The sequence below is a fragment of the Dermacentor silvarum genome, chromosome 6 (genome assembly GCF_013339745.2).
Source record: "Dermacentor silvarum isolate Dsil-2018 chromosome 6, BIME_Dsil_1.4, whole genome shotgun sequence".
In the NCBI taxonomy this organism is placed as follows: domain Eukaryota; kingdom Metazoa; phylum Arthropoda; class Arachnida; order Ixodida; family Ixodidae; genus Dermacentor; species Dermacentor silvarum.
Genome location: NC_051159.1, coordinates 157,111,366 through 157,129,009, shown reverse-complemented (window position 1 = coordinate 157,129,009; position 17,644 = coordinate 157,111,366). Strand labels below are relative to the sequence as shown.

The following is a 17,644-nucleotide window of genomic DNA, read 5'->3' as shown; positions in this document are numbered from 1 at the left end:
ACGTATAACTGCGCGTGGTCTGCACAGTTTTGAAACATGGAGATGTGTACAAGGTCAGATAAAAAAAAAAGTAACAGCTAACTCTTGTCCTACACTAAATTGAAAAGATAAAACCTTGGGTCCATATATTCGTATGCAAGTAATACTTGGTCATTATTAGGTTTGGACACATAAAAAGAAATATGAGCAGAAAAGAGAAAGCGTGCAATTGCATGCTACTTTAACCCCTTGACCACAAGGTGTAATACGCCGCCGTAACGTTGAACAACTCGATCAAATGTTCAATCGCGAAATCTGGACTGATGAATGTAAGAATGCAAGAAACGCAGTTGCTTCCTTATTACCACTGCAGTTGGAATTCACAGGTACAATGAGTGAAATATTCGCTCAAAGTACAAAGTCATTGTGTACTTAGCTTCTTCGTTTATTAAGTGAGAAAGTATGGCAAGTTTGGCCATCGAAGAGTCTGCTATCCTAAAATTGCAGCAAAAGAACAAGCAAGCACACTAAACCCGAGAGCAATCTGAATAGAAAATATAGAAATAATAAAAACCTTTCACAACATCTCAGAGTGAAAGAAACTAACTACAAACTAATGTAGTGATCCTAGATGAACAGACAGCGAAGAGGACAAAGATGAAGAAGAGAGGAGAACGAAGACATGGAGCACCGTAATGGCCGTTGACTAGTATAATTAAAGTCTTGAAGGCTTTTACCGTGTGTTGGAACTTTATAACTAATAACTTGACATCAAGTTTCAAATACATACATATCGCCAGAAAATCAATGTCAGCGCATGACTGGTGACAAGTACGCGTGCCCTCTCTACTCATCCTGAAATAGTTCAGTTCACTGCAGCGCTTAAAAAGCAACTAACACAGAAACACGTTATGATGACGTATTACCTAGATTCTGTTCACGTCGTATCGCAGGGGAACGAATGACGTGCACCGAGAGGAAGGCGGTGCTACAATGCGGGCAACGTAATCGCTCACTCACAGTAGACCATGAGGAAGACCTTCTCGGAGACGCCATGACCCAGTTCGTTGGTGGCTGCGCATTGGTAGTGCCCCGCCTGGTGCCTCTGCAGTCGGTCGATGACCAGGCGCACGTTTTCAATGCGTATTCCGGGACTGGGCTCCAGTTGGGCCCCTTCGTGGAGCCAGCCGACCTGCTTGACCGGTGGGTTGGCCTGCACGTTGCAGTCGAAGTAAACGCTACTCCCTTCGCTGATTCGCTTGCTCGCGTCGAGCGACACCAGGTTCAGCTGCAACACCGGCTTGACTGCAAGAGCGAAAAGGAGAAGGGCGCGAAGCGGCAGATGAAAACGTGTTTATTTGAATACTTAAAGTAAATAATAAACACGAAGTAAAGGAACATAAAAGAGAAGTATCATTCGAGCTGTACTAGTAAATTGCGCAGCTACAATACCAAAAATGCCGCTCCAACTCTGAGAAGAGGCTTAGTGAGCAAGAAAAAGCTCCGTTACGAAAGTCATGTGGCGACGCCCCCGTAATGTTCCCGCCCTAGCTCGCCATGACGTCATGTATTTTGACACCGTATGCTCCGGCCTAGTTATATTTTCGTTGCTAAATATTGACTACATTGTGTTCTAAAGCGCCAAAGGCTGAACTTATCAACTACGGTGCACAAGGTTTCTCAAAAGCACTCATGCAACTCAAATACGAGAAAATTAACAAGCAAGCACAAGTACGCACATACTGTGCAGTTGGGTAAATGAGCGGGGACGAAAATGAAAAAAAAAAGTAAGAACAAATTAATCCTCTTTGGGCCGGCTAATCCACCGGGGGCGCTGTCCCTTAAGGGCAGGAAAAGGTCATGCTTGGCGATACCATTAACTTTCGTCTACTCCAACGGACCGATGCCGCGGCCGGATGGAAGTAACTCACACCGAACGGCCCAATGTATGGCCATAAATTTGAGCGGGTTATTAAATTAGGGCCATAGCCTGCGCAAACTTTTCAACGCAAAGTTTGGCCGGGCGTCAACGGCTGTTTCACGACGTTCGGTGTCGCGGAAGTGATGGGGAGGGAGCGAAGGCGAACGAGAGCAGCGAACTAGCGAGGGAGGAGGCGTCGAAAACGCGGTGATATCGCCGGCTGAAATCTCATTCGTACACGGCCAGCGGCTACTGAATCAGGAAGAGCGCGTCGGTTGGGCGGTGAATTTTCGCCGGCTCGTTGCGATGGGAATTCCCTGGAGGGTTATTCGCGCCCCTCCTTCTGGTTTTCGCATTGCACCGCCTTACAATAGCTGGTGCTTTCCGTCCAAACCCCCTTGTTAGGGTGCACTTGAGCAAAAGCTCCCCGCCAGCCGGCCTGCCAGCTATTCGTCGGGCAGGCTAGCCTTTCGGTTTATACGGCGGAACGAAAAAAAAAAAGGCCGCTTTCTTCATCGTCTTAGAGCGCCTTAACAAAATTGGCGTTTGCGATAATGAGGAACTCGGCCATACCGAAATGTCTGAAGCCCGTTGAGAAAGTGTTTTAATATTAATGTAAGAATAACAGCTCGGAGGAGGAAAGCGCAGGCGGTTAAAAGTAAAATAAGAACAACAGCCTATCAAATGGCTATAAAACAATTACACGCAATTTCGGCGAGGCTTTTCGCAGTGATGAGATAGGAATATGTGAACGACCGTGGAATCGCAGGCAAGCGTCGCTACCTCGAACATAATTATTTTTCCGAGCTCTCGCTCATTGAAATGCCTGAACACGGACTGAGCATTCAGTAAGTGGTTGCATAAGGAAACCAAGGGTCGCGTACATGTCGCTATTGTCGGCTCTCGCTTTCCATTTTTATCGCCACATTATTATTATTATTATTATTATTATTATTATTATTATTATTATTATTATTATTATTATTATTATTATTATTATTATTATTATTATTATTATAAGTATTCATGTAATGAGCAACACGAAAACAAAGTGAGAGCAGGAGCCAACATTTCGACAAGTGGACTTCTCTTTTCCAAGGCGACATATGCTCTCCTCGGCACAGTATATATAGGAACGGTTATTCTAAAGGGGAGAGGAGGAAGGCGGGTGGGCGAAGTAACGAGTGAAGGTGTGGTATCAGCGAAGGTGTAGATTTGAAAAGAAAAATAATGCGCTACTGATCGCTGGTGGACGAATTGGAGGCAGCGCCGTGTGTTAGCCGGTTGACGTGTCATTGTAGGTTCCTCTTTTCGTGGAAGGGGGTTGAACGACGGGGAGGGGGGGGGGGGGCGGTATCTACTCTTCCGGAGGTCAGCGAACTATCGTGTTGCTGAAAGAGAAAATAAAAGTAGCGGCAGAAAAATGCTGTTCGTTGAAAAAGAAAAAAAAAAGGATAAATACATTAAAAAACGGGCAAGTTTGCACTCGGTCGTGCAAAACTTAGGCACACCAAACTGTCGATCCTCAAGTCTTACTGCCTGCTACTGCTAGGTATTAACTTGGTTGCTGCTAGGTCTTAACTTGGTTTAAATTAACTGCGCATGTAGGGAAGGTATTCTCGAGCGATTATTTTCGGAGGCACCTTCTCTTTCGCGACATTTCGCGTGACTAGCGCTGGACGCGTCGGCGCCTACGACTGACAGCATTCCTGGCATGCCACAAATGCAGGCAGGCTAACTAAGGTTGGCACAGTGCCGAAAACGCTGTTGCTTGCCGATGCCGAACGCGCTGGTGGCTAGCCGCTCGATATCTAGCGAAAGTTGACACGACTAGGCGCAGCCCCTTTTATGGCGAACTCCACCGGCGCATGCACACTGGGCGAAAGCTATGCACAGTGTATATACGGCGGCCCACAGCAGACAACACGCCGGGATGACGTCATGGCGCATGCGCAGTAGCGCGCACCTGCGCTGGCGGTTATTAGGCAACGCAAGGTGACGTCATCGCTATTGCTGTGGCGTATGCGCGGTGAGGCAACGCGGGCGGCGTCGGCAGCAGCTCTGCGCGTTGCCTCGTTGGTGTTGCTACCATTTCTTTCTCTATCGCGCTCCCATTTTCTCTTTCCCTCTTCCGAGCATTGCGCGCGCCGCGCGCATGCTCTCCTTCCCTCTCCTTAACGTCCCATGTAAAGGCAACATGTGCACGGCACGGAGAGGAGGTGAGGCACACGCCGCTCCGCGAGGTGGTTGATAGGCAACGCAGTGACGTCATAGCTCAGCGAGGTATTGCGGCAGCAGGCGGCACTTTTTACGGTTAGCTAGAACAGCTTCGCTGTTAATAAAATAAGGAAAGGAATGAATGAAATGAAGGTTGGAATATTGGAACCCAATAACAAATAAAAAAAGAAAAAAAAGGTAAGAAACTTAGCAACTCAATGAAAAATAACTAAGTGCTGTTGCCTATACTTTGAAGTTTAGCTTAGCGAATAGATTCTAAAGCACCCTTTGAAACGTTCATGCCTATTGGTTGCAATGTCTGGAACTTATGGATGAGGTATGATTCCCTATATTTTGTGTCTCGCGCAGAACGGAAATTTGACTGTAGGATGTGCGCGGTGTTTCAGTTCATCCAAGTTATGACCTGGTTGGTTGAAATGCGCGGCTGCGGCTATGGGAAGCCTTTTAGCTGTGCCCGCGCGATGTCCGTTTAACCTGACGTTCATTGATTGTCCCGTTTCGCCGATATATTGTTTCTTACAGAAGGAACACCCGAGCATATAAATGCACTAGTGCACGTAAAGCTGCTATTTTTCACTTTGTGCGTGTAGTTATTTGCGATTATTTTAATTTTAAGGTCACTTTGAAGGTGCCTGCAGGTCTTGCACCTGGGGCGAGAACAGGCTTTATTACGGGGGGATGATGTTGGCTGACTTTTGCATGTACGAACATGTCTTTAAAGTTTCTGTTGCGGCGATAGGTAACCCTTGGTATATCCGGGAACGCTTTTCCCAGACGATCGTCACTTGATAATATTGGGTGGTATTTTCGTAGGATGTTGTTTATGTTTGGGAGGGCTTTGGGATATTTGGTTATAAAGGCTGGAGGTCTATCAGATAATGCTGTACGTTGTTTCTTAGCTAATGCTGACTGCCTCTATAATCTTGACGAGACATCATAAGCCCGGTCGAGAGAAATTTGGGGATAGTTTCGTTCCGCTAGCGTTACTTTAAGGTCCTTTACGTGGTGGATATAATCTTTGTCTTCACTACAGATTCTTCTTATTCGTTTTGCTTGTCCGACAAAAATTACTCGCTTGCAGTGTCGCGGGTGATGACTGGTGAATACTTCCATTTTCTATGTATACCGTCGTGTCGAGGAAGTTCATCTGACTAGGAGAGTGGTAAGAGTATACTTAATACTCGGGTGAAAGCGGTTGAAATGGCTAATTAAGGTCGGTTAGCGCGTTTGTGCCATGTTCCCATATTATGAATATGTCGTCAATGTAACGCAGGTAGGTGTGGGGTATTAAAGGGTATGATTTTATCAGGTTTGTTTCAAGCTGCCCCATGAAAATTTTGGCATACGTGGTAGCGAATGGTGTTCCCATGCTTGTGCCAAAAGTCTGTAGGTAGTGAATAGGATTGAATTCGAAATAGTTGAGCGTGAGAACTAACTTGAGAAGTGACAGGTAAACTTCAGGAGCGTGCGCTTGAGGATTGACTGTGAGGGACTTCGACACGGCTACAATTCCTTTACTCATGGGTAAGTTAGTGTAAAGAGCAGAAATATCTAAAGTTACTAGAATAGCGCGGTCGGCGAGGATTTGGTTGGCGTTAATAGAGTCGATAATTCGGTGAAAGTGGGACGTATCTTGAACAAAAGATGGTAGGGTGGTTGGGATGTTTGACAGATTGTGATTTATTAATTTAGATAGTGACTCGGTAGGTGTGTTGTTATTAGACACTATATAGGCCTGCCTGATATTTCTGCTGTAAATATTGCTTCTACGAGTATCTAACACTGCAAAGAGAGAAAGAGAAGCCTGCTAGCAATTGTCTGAGAGGAGACACCGATGCACTTTAAGAGGAGGGAGATATAGAAAGAGACAGAGAAATCAAAAATTGTCTGAGGTTTAACTCTTGTAGACCTAGTTATCACGAGCGAAATGTCTGTTTGGCTTGGTTTTGCCACAACCATGCAATCAGTTTTAATGCACGCTTCCGTGCTTGGTAAGCTTCTCTAAACGCGCTAATCTGGCCTGCCTTTGCTCCGGTGTTTCAGCAGGCAACTTTGCCTTTGCTTGAGATTTCGCAGCCTTCCGTCTAGCTATATCTACTGGATGATTGGACTCAGCCTGTCGCTTGCGCTGAAGCACACGCACAGACGGCCCAGCCGGCGCGCCATCTATGGCGAGACTGAGCGACCAAGCGCCGGCGAAGCAGCCGTTAAACCCTCGCCTAGTCACGTGGTACCGCAGCGGCGAGGCTCCGAGCGAGCGCAGCTGTGACGCCTCTTTGTAGCGGATCACGTGGCGTGACGTCACACTTGCCACATTTGCGCTCCGGCGGCTCAAGGTCATTGGACGCGATGAATGGCCTTGTGAAACATGGCGTAAAGTTTTCACTCTAAAAGGAAGACACAGTACATATCACATCACCCTCAAAGTACGAACACTACAGATGACATGACAGTATAGTGCCGTGGTTAAGAAGAAATTCCAGCTGTGCTAGAATTCTTAATTGTTACATAAAGAACGAAACGCAAAATTAGAAACTTGCAACATGCAAATTTTTTGTTACTGTTATTATTATTATTATTATTATTATTATTATTATTATTATTATTATTATTATTATTATTATTATTATTATTATTATTATTGCCATGTATATTTACAATTTGAACACTTCCACTTTTCCTCACATGTGGAAAACTGCTCGTGTTTTTCCTGTATTGAAGTCTGGCTGTAAAACCGATGTCTTGAATTATTGCCCAATTTCTCTTCTCTGTGCCACGTCTAAGTCTTTAAAGTACATGTCTAGGTGAAATCGTATATTCCAAGGCGAAATTGCCGGTGTACAAAAAACTATCATCATCAGCATTGACATGAGCGTCGTCGCCATCCTCAGCTGGCTCACTGGTGCCCCTCAAGTTGCGCTCGTGCTTGTGCTCGGCACGCGCTCGTGCGAGTGATCCCGGGTTCGTTATCGTCGTCTACTTCCACAGCTGGTAGCGTTGCCACTCATCATTACCATCGTGGAATTTTACGTCTATTATGTCGTCATAATGGGGAGGCCGCGTTTACGGGAGTATGAGCCATTGCTTAAGGGGGTATGAGCCCATCATTGTCCTACGTAACGGAGAGATTTAATTTTGAAGCAATTTAATTTTGAAGACTTGCAAGCGGCAATGGCGGGCGAATGCTGATAACCACGCCGCCGCGCAAACTCGAGACATCGAACGCATACGACAACGGCGGACTGCGCGCATATCGTCAGTGACGTCGTTCTCTCCGTCGCAGCCGAACGTGTGTGTAACCTCATAATTGAGAAATACTTTAATGAATCCTCGGAATTAACCCAGTGAGAAACACCGGGGATCACACAAACATAAACACAAAGGTAATGTTCAATAGCCTGGCAAGGAAACAAGAATTCAGGATCGCCAATCAGCCTCGACAGTCTTAAATGAGTACGTTTATTTGGGTCACTTACTTAAAGAGCTCATCATGAGAAGGAAACTTACAGAAGAATAAAATTGGGTTGGAGTGCACACGGCCGGCATTGCCAAATCCTGACTGGGAGCTTACCACACCATTTACTGTGACCTCAGCAAAACTAATGGTGTAGTCAGCCACTCGCTGCGTTTCATCTAGCTTACACACTTTGGTCTTGACATGTCAGTTTACAATCTCTCGAGCAGTTAATTTTTGATAGATCATGTTAAGGTAACGTCAATAGCCAAACGTCTTCTTTTTACATGGCAACTAGCGGCGTACCTCAAGAATCAGTATTAGGACCACTCCATTAAAAGATATCAATGACGTTCTTTCTGCTATTTGTAACTCTTCTTTACTTCCGTATGCCGACGTCATCAATATTTTAAAGAAAATTCACACTGTTGATGACAGTCGCATCCTGCAGTCGGACCTGTTTTCGTTTTCTAAATGGTGCAAAAATAATAACGTCACCTTGAATGCTCCTAAGACCTAAGTCATGACTTTCACACGCAAGACAGCAAGAATCTATTTTTCTTATTCTGCAGATGTTGCAACATTGTGTAAGGTTTGTGAGATCATTTTTGATAGCCCTTAATACTCTTCTGCTCACACTAAACGCGTTGCAATGTGGGGTATGCGCTCTCTGGGCTCTGTTTTCAGACTGTCGAGTGAATTAAAATTTCCTACACCGTTCCGCGAGTTGTACACTGTAATCTGTCTTCCTCAACTCGAATACGCGTCGGTCGTCTGAAATGGCTGTTCGAGATCTAACAGTAACATTGTATGTCGGGTCCAGAAACAGTTTCTAAGCATCTATCATCGCCGCTTTGCTAATACGGACACTGGACCTTGTTCTATTACTGTTGAATTATAGGTATTGCCCTTACTTCGCTGCCGACGTAATCGCGCTGACCTTCTGTTTCTTTTCAAACTAAATCACGGTATATCTTCACTGACCCCTAACTCCACAGTTGTATCATGTTTCGTATTGCACGCAGGATCACCAGAAAACATGGGGTTTTCCGTATTTCTGCCTGCAATCACTAACACTATACAGTCCACAGAATACAGAATTGTTATAACGCTTATTTCATGATCTTGATATTTTTCATAGCTCGCTGTCATCGTTTTTTTTCTGAGGTTTGCGTGGTTTTGTCATACTTTCACGCATCATTCAAGTGCCTTTCTCCACATGCCTTTTCTTTGATATTCAACTTGCGTTTTGTTGCATGTACACTCTCCTTTCGGAATCAATCTTTTTATTCATTGTCTTCTCTTTAACTTATACTCCCCTCCAGTTTTTTTTTTGGTTTTTAATCTATGCGTGCGCCAGCACTAAGAGCTTAGGGTAGTTCCTAGGCAGCGTGAATAATTATTTAATTAATTAGCTGATTGATTGATTGATTTATTCATTGAGTCATTCATTATTGCTTTAGCTCCAGAAACAACAAAGTCGAAAGATGGTGTATAATCACGCAAAACAAAAGCTCCTAGGTAACTGAAGACGCCTGCTGTTTGATGCGTGAGCTCATTGGCTAAGATAGGGAGCGAACTGAAAGGTGGGATTTTGGAAAATATTGACGTGCCAATGCTAAAAGCCTTCAGACCTTCTTTGCTGAAGGCTTCTAGCAGGCGTAACGCAATGCCGACAGTGAAAAGGCACCCATTGCAGGCTGAAATTGAACTCCACACTGATGTTGCAGTGCGCGTGATACTCGCAAATGAATTCAGTACGAGAGCCTGCTCATCTGGTCCTACAGGATAATCGATTGAGACAGAGCGCTACCGAGAGAAAAAAGCTATGGCCAATCCGTCAGAACTCTGAGCTGCTCTTCTGTCAGCCAATAAAAGTCCGCCGCCAAGCGAGCTCTCGATCTGTACGTACAAATTGTAGCACAATTTAAAAAAAAAAGTCATCTGTGCCATGCGGTGGGTCTGAAGCCCCTTCTGTCTGAAGCTTGCATTCGCTGAGCATCGCAATACGTGCTGCTCTCTTGCTTTTATTGCACGGCCCTACTTTGTTTCCCAATATTGCGGCACTTCTGTAATAGCTATGAGGCCTCTTATGACGCTGAATGCTGAACCGTTGAATTTTCTGGAAACTGAGCACGCGGAGCTTTAACGCGGAGCGACACGAGATGTAGGAACACGTGCGTTCGGTAATTCGCACGTTCGATTGACCCACACCGGCTAGACATTCATGAGCTGTGATGCTGGAGGCTGGATTGAGCAACTCGGCGCGTGCTGCGACTCAGAATCAGTAACCCAGGCGAACTTTAGCAATGCGTCGAACGACGCATGCAACTGCAGTATGAAATGCTTGGCATGGGCAAAGCGACCAAACGGCCAGATCAAAATGGTAATCCGACGGTCCCTTCGGGTGGCGCGTGGCAAATGTCGTGCATCCACCGACGCACTCGTTGGCGCAATTCCCGAACTGCCTAAAGGCCCGACCACAAGGAGCATGGGATATGCGTCTGGCTAAGCATATACGTGAGCGTATGCGTCTCCGAGTCCGTAAGCGCGCGAAGAAGAGAAGGGCCAGTGGCTGCACGATACGCGCACAAGTGAGCGCTTCACTGCGCGTAGCAGAGTGCTGCTAGAATAACCTTCTCGGGAAACGTTCGTTTTTGGGTTTAACGAAAGAAATTTATTCTTGACTTGTGCAAAATAGGCAATCACGATCGAGAAATCTGATACCGATCGTGCTCGACCGCGGTTGAAACTGCCCCGCGTACCACGCCCCTATGACATTTTGAGCCTGTTACGGTAGACTCTCCGGCAGACGGAGACTTGCATGTTAAGGCAGCGTTGGGCATCACATTTCTTGTCATCTCGGTAAACAAGCACACAGTCACATGCTTATTTTTATGGTGCTTGGGCTTCGCAAGTGCGAGCAGAGCCTCAACGCAGGCTCTGCACGCAGGCTCTGCTCGCAACGGTCCATTATTGATAGAGTCCATCGTCTCTGTGCGACATGGAACCAGCGGTGACTACTGGAGTCTCAGTACGATTCCGAAACAACAACCTGTTTCCAAACCCCCTCGGGAAGTTTACGTGCTGGCCACGTGACGACGACGCACAGGCTGCCACTTACGTCGCATACGCTCAAAATGACGCTCAATATCAAGTCCTGCCTGACGCGCGTGCGGGCTGCGCGTCTCCCCTCTCAAGACGCGTAGGGCCAGTGGTCATGTCCTAGCAGACGCGTGACGAGCAGCCGGGCGCGTACGATGAGCCGCGTGTGGTTCCGGCTTAAAAGTGTTTTTTCTGACGTATCTTAAAACGAGAACCCTACTAGTCGACTGCTTCCTCACAGAGTGGCATGTAGTGTAGACATCGAATGAAAACATTAGTATAACGAAAACCCACTGCAAAACGTCAAGTCTACTTATCAAGAGGACTTACGCCTGCTTCGAGGCCGTCAGCACCATTCTGGTGTCTGCACTGGCTTCAGATAGAAGTGATTATTCCGGGTATCATAAAGAAAGCTGGAGTACCATCGCAAGTTTTAAAGGCAGAAACCGTGCAATAGCTTTACAACGTGCACGGAAGGTGGGTACGAATCAACCATAAATGGCCATGGGAGAGGGTAGCAAATGCGTCATTTAATGCAGCAATAATGAAAGTGTCTTATACGTTCTTGAAGACTCATGCAGGGAGCTAAGCGTGACGTCACCAACTTTTGCAAGGCTATAGGTCCTCCTGCAGCAAGTAACACCTCTCCTGCTCCTCCTCCTCCTCCTCCTCCTCTGACGTCATCAGCGTCCTTCAACGTTCGAAAGTTTGCGACCCCTCACATTTCCGGATGCAGTTAGTTTGTCAGGGTTCCTAGACATCGTGCGTAATCGTAGAATATTGTCATGAGTCACCTGCGAGCCTGACAGTGCCAACGTGGGAGCGCCCCGCCTCGGCTTAAGTCGAGCCTCCGGACCTCTTTGAACAAAGTTTTCACACATACGCACCTGCGAGCCCATGTGGCGAAACGAGTAATTCTAACGAGTAATATTGCGCGTCACTGTCTCCTTTCTTCTGTCCCCTTTTCACGAAATGTATTTCGCGCCCTGGTCAAGTATACCTAGGAGTAATTCTTAACGCTGTATTAGCACGGACCTTAGAATGTGCTGTTTCTTTTTTACTATACTAAAGACTGACACAAAAGTTCTGGTGGTTCATTTGTGCCTAGAAAAATTATTGCGCGCTTTCTTGGCACAGAATAATTGAATTGAAATACCAGAATGTTCAGAGAAAGGCAACATAATCTCTTTAAGAACAAGTGTTTGTATACTGGACGTAACGGTTCGCAGGCGAAAGAAAGACGTACCACCTCCCTCTTGCATAAACACTGGTGCATTAGAAGCTTAAACTACGAGGATATGCATTTGACATAAAATAAGTTCTAGACCTCGTTAAGAGGCAGTCTAGAAAGGGGTTAATTAAGCTTACATTCTGATATTACTTAAATCACTTGTTCTCCACATCATACTTCTGTATTTGAGTTCACCTGGTTTACAAAAACCCGCTTGTATTCTCTGGACCCTAACTTGCGACTTCGCCTGCCACCCAGACTCTCCCGTCTCGAAACAACACTATGGTCTCGCATGTGTCTGAGCTTCGCATTCACGAATGCCCAGTCATTCCTAACAACAATGGCAAACAGTGCCGCGTGCAATCATTTCACGCTCAGTCATGTGCTCTGCGAGCTATTTTCAGCCGATTGGATGGCAGACCACTCTCGGAGGAAAAGATCCTGGGACCTCGTAGTAAGCACTCTTGCATGCACAAGGCCACCAAAGCCTTATTGCACTTCTTGAATGCGACTGGACTATGCCAATGTTTCTGACAGTAGGTGAACATTCCTCGCCAGTGTGTTAAAATGACTGCCTCTTTATTATTAAATGAGGGGTAGTGGTAGAATTCATAGTCATGACCATGACTCAGCTACAATGACATTGACTCAGCGAAAAAAGATTAACACTCAAAAACCAATGGAATGGGTTTGGATATGGTACCAAGTGAAGGAAAAGGCTAAAGGTTGATGGTCGAATTCATAGTCATGAGCATGACTAAGACTTTCGCCTTAAGGTGTCTTAGGTGTAGCTAAAGGGACTCCAGAGGACATATGACATAAATGTCATGACATGCGTGTCATGTCATGAAAGAGCCGCCGACGTCTTGGTGCTCTCACGGTCGTTTCGTTAACTTGGTAGTCTCCCCGCACTTTGCTTCTCATAACATCGATTCCCACAGGACGTGGGATCTGCCGGCTTTTTTATTCTTACCCTTCCTTTTTCCAATCACTATTTCCCCCTTTCCCAATCCCAAGTTTACGGTAGCCAAACGAGCACGTGCTTGCCTAACCTCCCTGCTTTTTCCTTTCTCTCTCCTTCTGTCTTGTATGAAAGAAAGAACGCTTATCATGAAAAATAACGTTTTTTGCCTGGCAGCTAGATCTAGGAAGCGCGGCTAGACTTAATTGCAACGAACGGTTTCGCTCGCTAGCAAATATATGACTACGTCACTCAAGCGAAAATCACGAAGAACAGTGTTCTAGGTATTAACTGCCGACAGTCTAGGTTAGTCCTAAATGCTGAGCTATACGAAGGGCCCGTCTCTGCAGTCGATAACATTACTTTTGGAAAGTTTATTAAGGCCTGAGGATCCAATTACGCTCAAGTTAAGGTTACCCGAGCTCAAGTTCAGATGAAAGACAAATTTCTTTACGTTCATAACTTGTGAAGTAGCACGTGCAATGTCTTGTACACGAGCGCACCTTTTTCTCAACACTCAATAAAAAATAAAGTACCTGAGCCCTCAAGCCTCGCCTGAAGGCATATCCATTTTACTTGGCGCAGAAAGATTTTTGGAACGCAAAAGCTGCATAATTGCAGAGTTAGACCCCGCTTTTATGCTAGGGCGCAATTACCCGGGAAAGCAAGTGCTGCTGGGTAAAGCTCGAGCATTGCAGCCAGCGGAGGTTTCAGGGTACTTCCAGCAAACGGCGGTGTGCATCCATACTGGAAAGTCTCGCCAAATTATGTAGGCCTAGTCATTAAATGAGAATGGAAGCCGGGGTAAAACATCACGCGCAAGCTCTTATTTCGGGCATGAGATCAGGGTGGAGCTCTTCGCGGTTTTAGGGGACTCGTAGTCAAACAAAACACGCTTCCGTATTCAGCCACCATTTCAGACGGTCCTCCGTCTTGGTTTAGTATGTTGGCTTTGAAAATTTGGAGGGCACTTAAGCTTCGCCTTTACGAGTGGAACACCATAGCATTCAAAGAACCCTGAAAGCTTGTCAGGCTTCCCGTTAACTGCAGCTTTCTTTTTTCTCCACCTTCGCCTCTGCACGCCGCTGCCGTTTTACGCTGCCGAAGAGGCGAGCGCCATCTGGATAATGTTTTTGAAAGTAACCTACCCGGGTGTGCCGCTGTTGGTATTGTAAAAATGCTGGAAAGGGTGTTTGTGTTTGAGTTTCCTCGTAACAAAATTATGTTTTCTCGTACATTCAAATTACAAGCTGACGCTACCATGTATGTAGGTTGTGGTTAAGTCGCACTTTACGATTTTGCTGACGCGTTTTACTTTGAGAAATTCATTTAGTTCACTAACGCCTCTGCGCCATGCGGAGGGCCTGCGTGGTCTGTCTGTCTGTCCGTCCGTCCGTCCGTCCGCCCGCCCGCCCGCCCGCCCGCCCGCCCGCTCGCCCGCCCGCCCGCCCGCCCGCCTGCTCGCCCGTCCGTCCGTCCGTCCGTCCGTCCGTCCGTCCGTCCGTCCGTCCGTCCGCCCGTCCCGTCCGTCCGTCCGTCCGTCCGTCCGTCCGTCCGTCCGTCCGTCCGTCCGTCCGTCCGTCCGTCCGTCCGTCCGTCGTCGTCCGTCTGTCTGTCTGTCTGTCTGTCTGTCTGTCTGTCTGTCTGTCTGTCTGTCTGTCTGTCTGTCTGTCTGTCTGTCTGTGTCTGTCTGTCTGTCTGTCTGTGAGTTGAAAGTACCGGTTCATAAAAAACGCAGCATTTTCCCAATTCCCTTGCTCCTGTTTTTAGCCGTCCGTGATCTAAAGTGTGCCTTGTGGTTATGAGAAATAAGCATTGTTGTCCTCCGAGCGACTTCAACGTTAACTGTTCAGATTTCACGTCATTTTACACCTCCGGAAGCTTTGTGCAGCCCGCTTCAGCCCAAGAAACAGGGCTGAACTGCTTTGCATAAGTGCTTGTTCAGGTGTAAAATCACGTGAAATCAAAGGAATGAATGTTCAAATTTCTCGGAGAATTCAATATCCAACTCTCATAACCATAGCGCTTACTTCAGCATATAGGCATTACTGAAGGCCATAAGGCGAAACTGGATCGCAAATACGAGGAGTTTCCTGAAATAGATAACGGATGACCTATTAGAGATCCATGGAGAAAACGTAGGCAAGAAGTCCCCCAGTATGCCATGCTTCATAATCATATCGTGGTGTCAGCACGTAAAACACCAGAATTAAGTTTTTTCTTAATTAGGAAAATAAGAAGCAGGGCCTATATCTTAGCAGATCCCGTATCTTTATCTGCCTTCAATACATGTTTCCATTACGTAGGCCTGTGTACTTGAAATGCAACTTCCGGAGTAATTAGATACCAACCAGCCCCGAAAAGTTCCCTCGACAGAAATGTGTGCACTTACAGTGAACGTCCAGGATCCAGTAGTCGAATAGCTCGCTGTCGGGCAAGTGCGGGTTGAAGCCACGGCAAGCCAGCCTCTTCCCATTCATGTCGGCGTGCGCTTCGAGGTGAAGCACGCTCGTTGTGCGAGTGGCATCCGTGGCCAGCGTGGAGCCGTTCAGCGGGACGTCGTCCAGGAACCACTGTATGGCCGCCTTGGGCTGGGCGCCGCGAGCCTGGCATTCCACGTCAATCACCTGGCCGTCTAGCAGCACTGGCTGCGCCGTCACGATGTCCACCTCCAGAGGACGCACTGCGCAAATATTAAAATGATAATTTTTTGTTATACTTTGAAAAATCTCAGGGTATATTATACATGAGTTCCTGTGCAGAGGTTGAGCCAGAGAATACCTTGGCTACTTCATTTACCACTACCGTACAGCCAAAATCTGAGACTTTTATCAACATTATTAAGTATATATAAATACATACATACTTGAAATTGAACCTAATAAACGTAACAATGTCGAAACAGGGAGTACACTCGACATATAAGCTCTGTCCATGCCACTTTTTTGTCCTCTATTGTTGTTACAAGAATCCTCCCCGCACTGATCAGATGGTAGGGCCGAAACACCACTCAGTTGAAAATGAGTCCACTGCAGAAAATGTGAGTGCGTTACCTCGTACATAACTGTACAGGACTACTCCGTATAGCAATAGTGTCGCATTGCTATTGACAAAACTGCTATAGTAGTCACGCGGCTAACGGGGCTAACTATTGCATTCCAGAATGCACTCCAGATTGAGCTGAGTACGTTTAAACGCGTAGGAACATGTACGTACATGCAATTGTGTGTGCACGATCGTACTATTAATTAGCTAATGACGGTTGTACGTTCCGCTCTTGGGTTTGGCTATTGAAAAACAACGTGTTTAATGCTCTTTAAGTTGGCCTGCTGAAGGCGCTGGACCACAAAAAACAAAAGACTAAATGCCGATACGATGTGCTCTATACGTTTGCCTTACTTTCAGACAGGACTGGGACCAAATTTACAAAGCTTTCAATAATAAGTGCTCTGTGACCTCGGTCGGGCACCTCCGTGAGTGATATGGCACATGACTTTTGAAACAAATATACGCATATCACTCGTCGAGCCGTTACACCTTTGTACGCGCTAATTACCACGAGCTTGTCCTGAGAAAGCTGACAACGTCCACGGCTTCTGCAACAGTCTACTTTGCTGTCAGCTCAACAGTGTGTTTTGTTTCTTTTTATTTCTTCCGATAGAAGTATTCGATTAGTTCGAACCGAGCCATGTCGAAGGGCTGGATCAAAACCTCTATCGTCTGAAGTACCGGAAGCCAGCCAGCTGTGTGTCAAGCTCAGTACCCGATCGCGTCTTTTTCTTTGAGGTCACTATTTTCCCTCCTCAAAAGGTAGCCCGAAAGCGAGCTAGATCACATTTGACAATCAGGTAGCCGAAATCACAAAGCTTTCCTTTAGTAAGTACTCGTTGTCATTGACACCTTTGCTGATAATATGTCCAACATCAGGGGTGGCTTAAACTGGCTCTTGCGAACAATCTTGACGTAAGAGCCTTTTGCGAATACTGGCCGAACTCTGCACCACGGTTTTATGTAAAGCTGTGCAGACAATGTTTTCATGGCGCCAGCGTTGTTGGCGTGGGGAAATGCTGGAAGACTAACATCTTAAACTATCTTGCTAGATAGACAACCAAGCTGATGTGAAGTACAAATGTAGTACGCATTAAGTTACCAAGTAATCTTGCACTAAGGAAAGCGAGCCTTGTGTATATTTTAAACACTTTGTAGCTAGCCCACGAACATTTATTACGTGCAGTGTTCATCGGTTTACTTGTGCGTACTTGCTGACATGAACCTTCATAATATTTCAAATTTAAGTCCGCGACAATCCCTCTCTTCGTCTGCACGTAGTATTACTTTCCATTTAGTTGGTCAGAGAGGCGACAAGTGCAAGAGCGGACAAGTTCGAACAACTTCCATCGCCCACGAGGTCACTCACGTTTGTATCGAAATGCATTGCGCTTTTCAACATCGTAACCATGTATTTGATATGCCAAAGGCGGGCTTCCGAAGTAAAGCAAATTAACATGCAAGTAAACAATTTCAGTAGTTATACAAAACTCCGCAACTGAGATTGAGACCACGGCGAACATCTGCTATAACAAGCGTGGACTGATATACGTGGACAAACGCATGGTCAAACATACTCCTGTAATCCAATTTTACTGCATGTAGTAGGAAGAACTAAGCAAAAGAGGCTAGCTCGGAGAGAAGAAAGTTATCCACGTTGCGTTGTGTGCCAGCGAGGACGCTGGTCGTGGTAAACGATGTCAGTGA

At 46.2% G+C, this 17,644-nt stretch overlaps 1 protein-coding gene across 4 annotated transcripts in view; it reads right to left on the bottom strand.

Moving 5' to 3' along the window:
• LOC119456287 (hemicentin-2) overlaps positions 1–17,644 on the bottom strand; it is a 249,404-nt gene that overhangs the window by 28,992 nt on the left and 202,768 nt on the right. For all 4 annotated transcript variants that reach the window (XM_049669698.1, XM_049669699.1, XM_049669700.1 and 1 more), the window contains 2 exons: positions 15,282–15,572; positions 1,000–1,284 (listed from right to left, as the gene is read on the bottom strand). In XM_049669698.1, the coding sequence (XP_049525655.1) occupies positions 1,000–1,284; positions 15,282–15,572 (576 nt within the window). The remainder of the gene's footprint in view (positions 1–999; positions 1,285–15,281; positions 15,573–17,644) is intronic.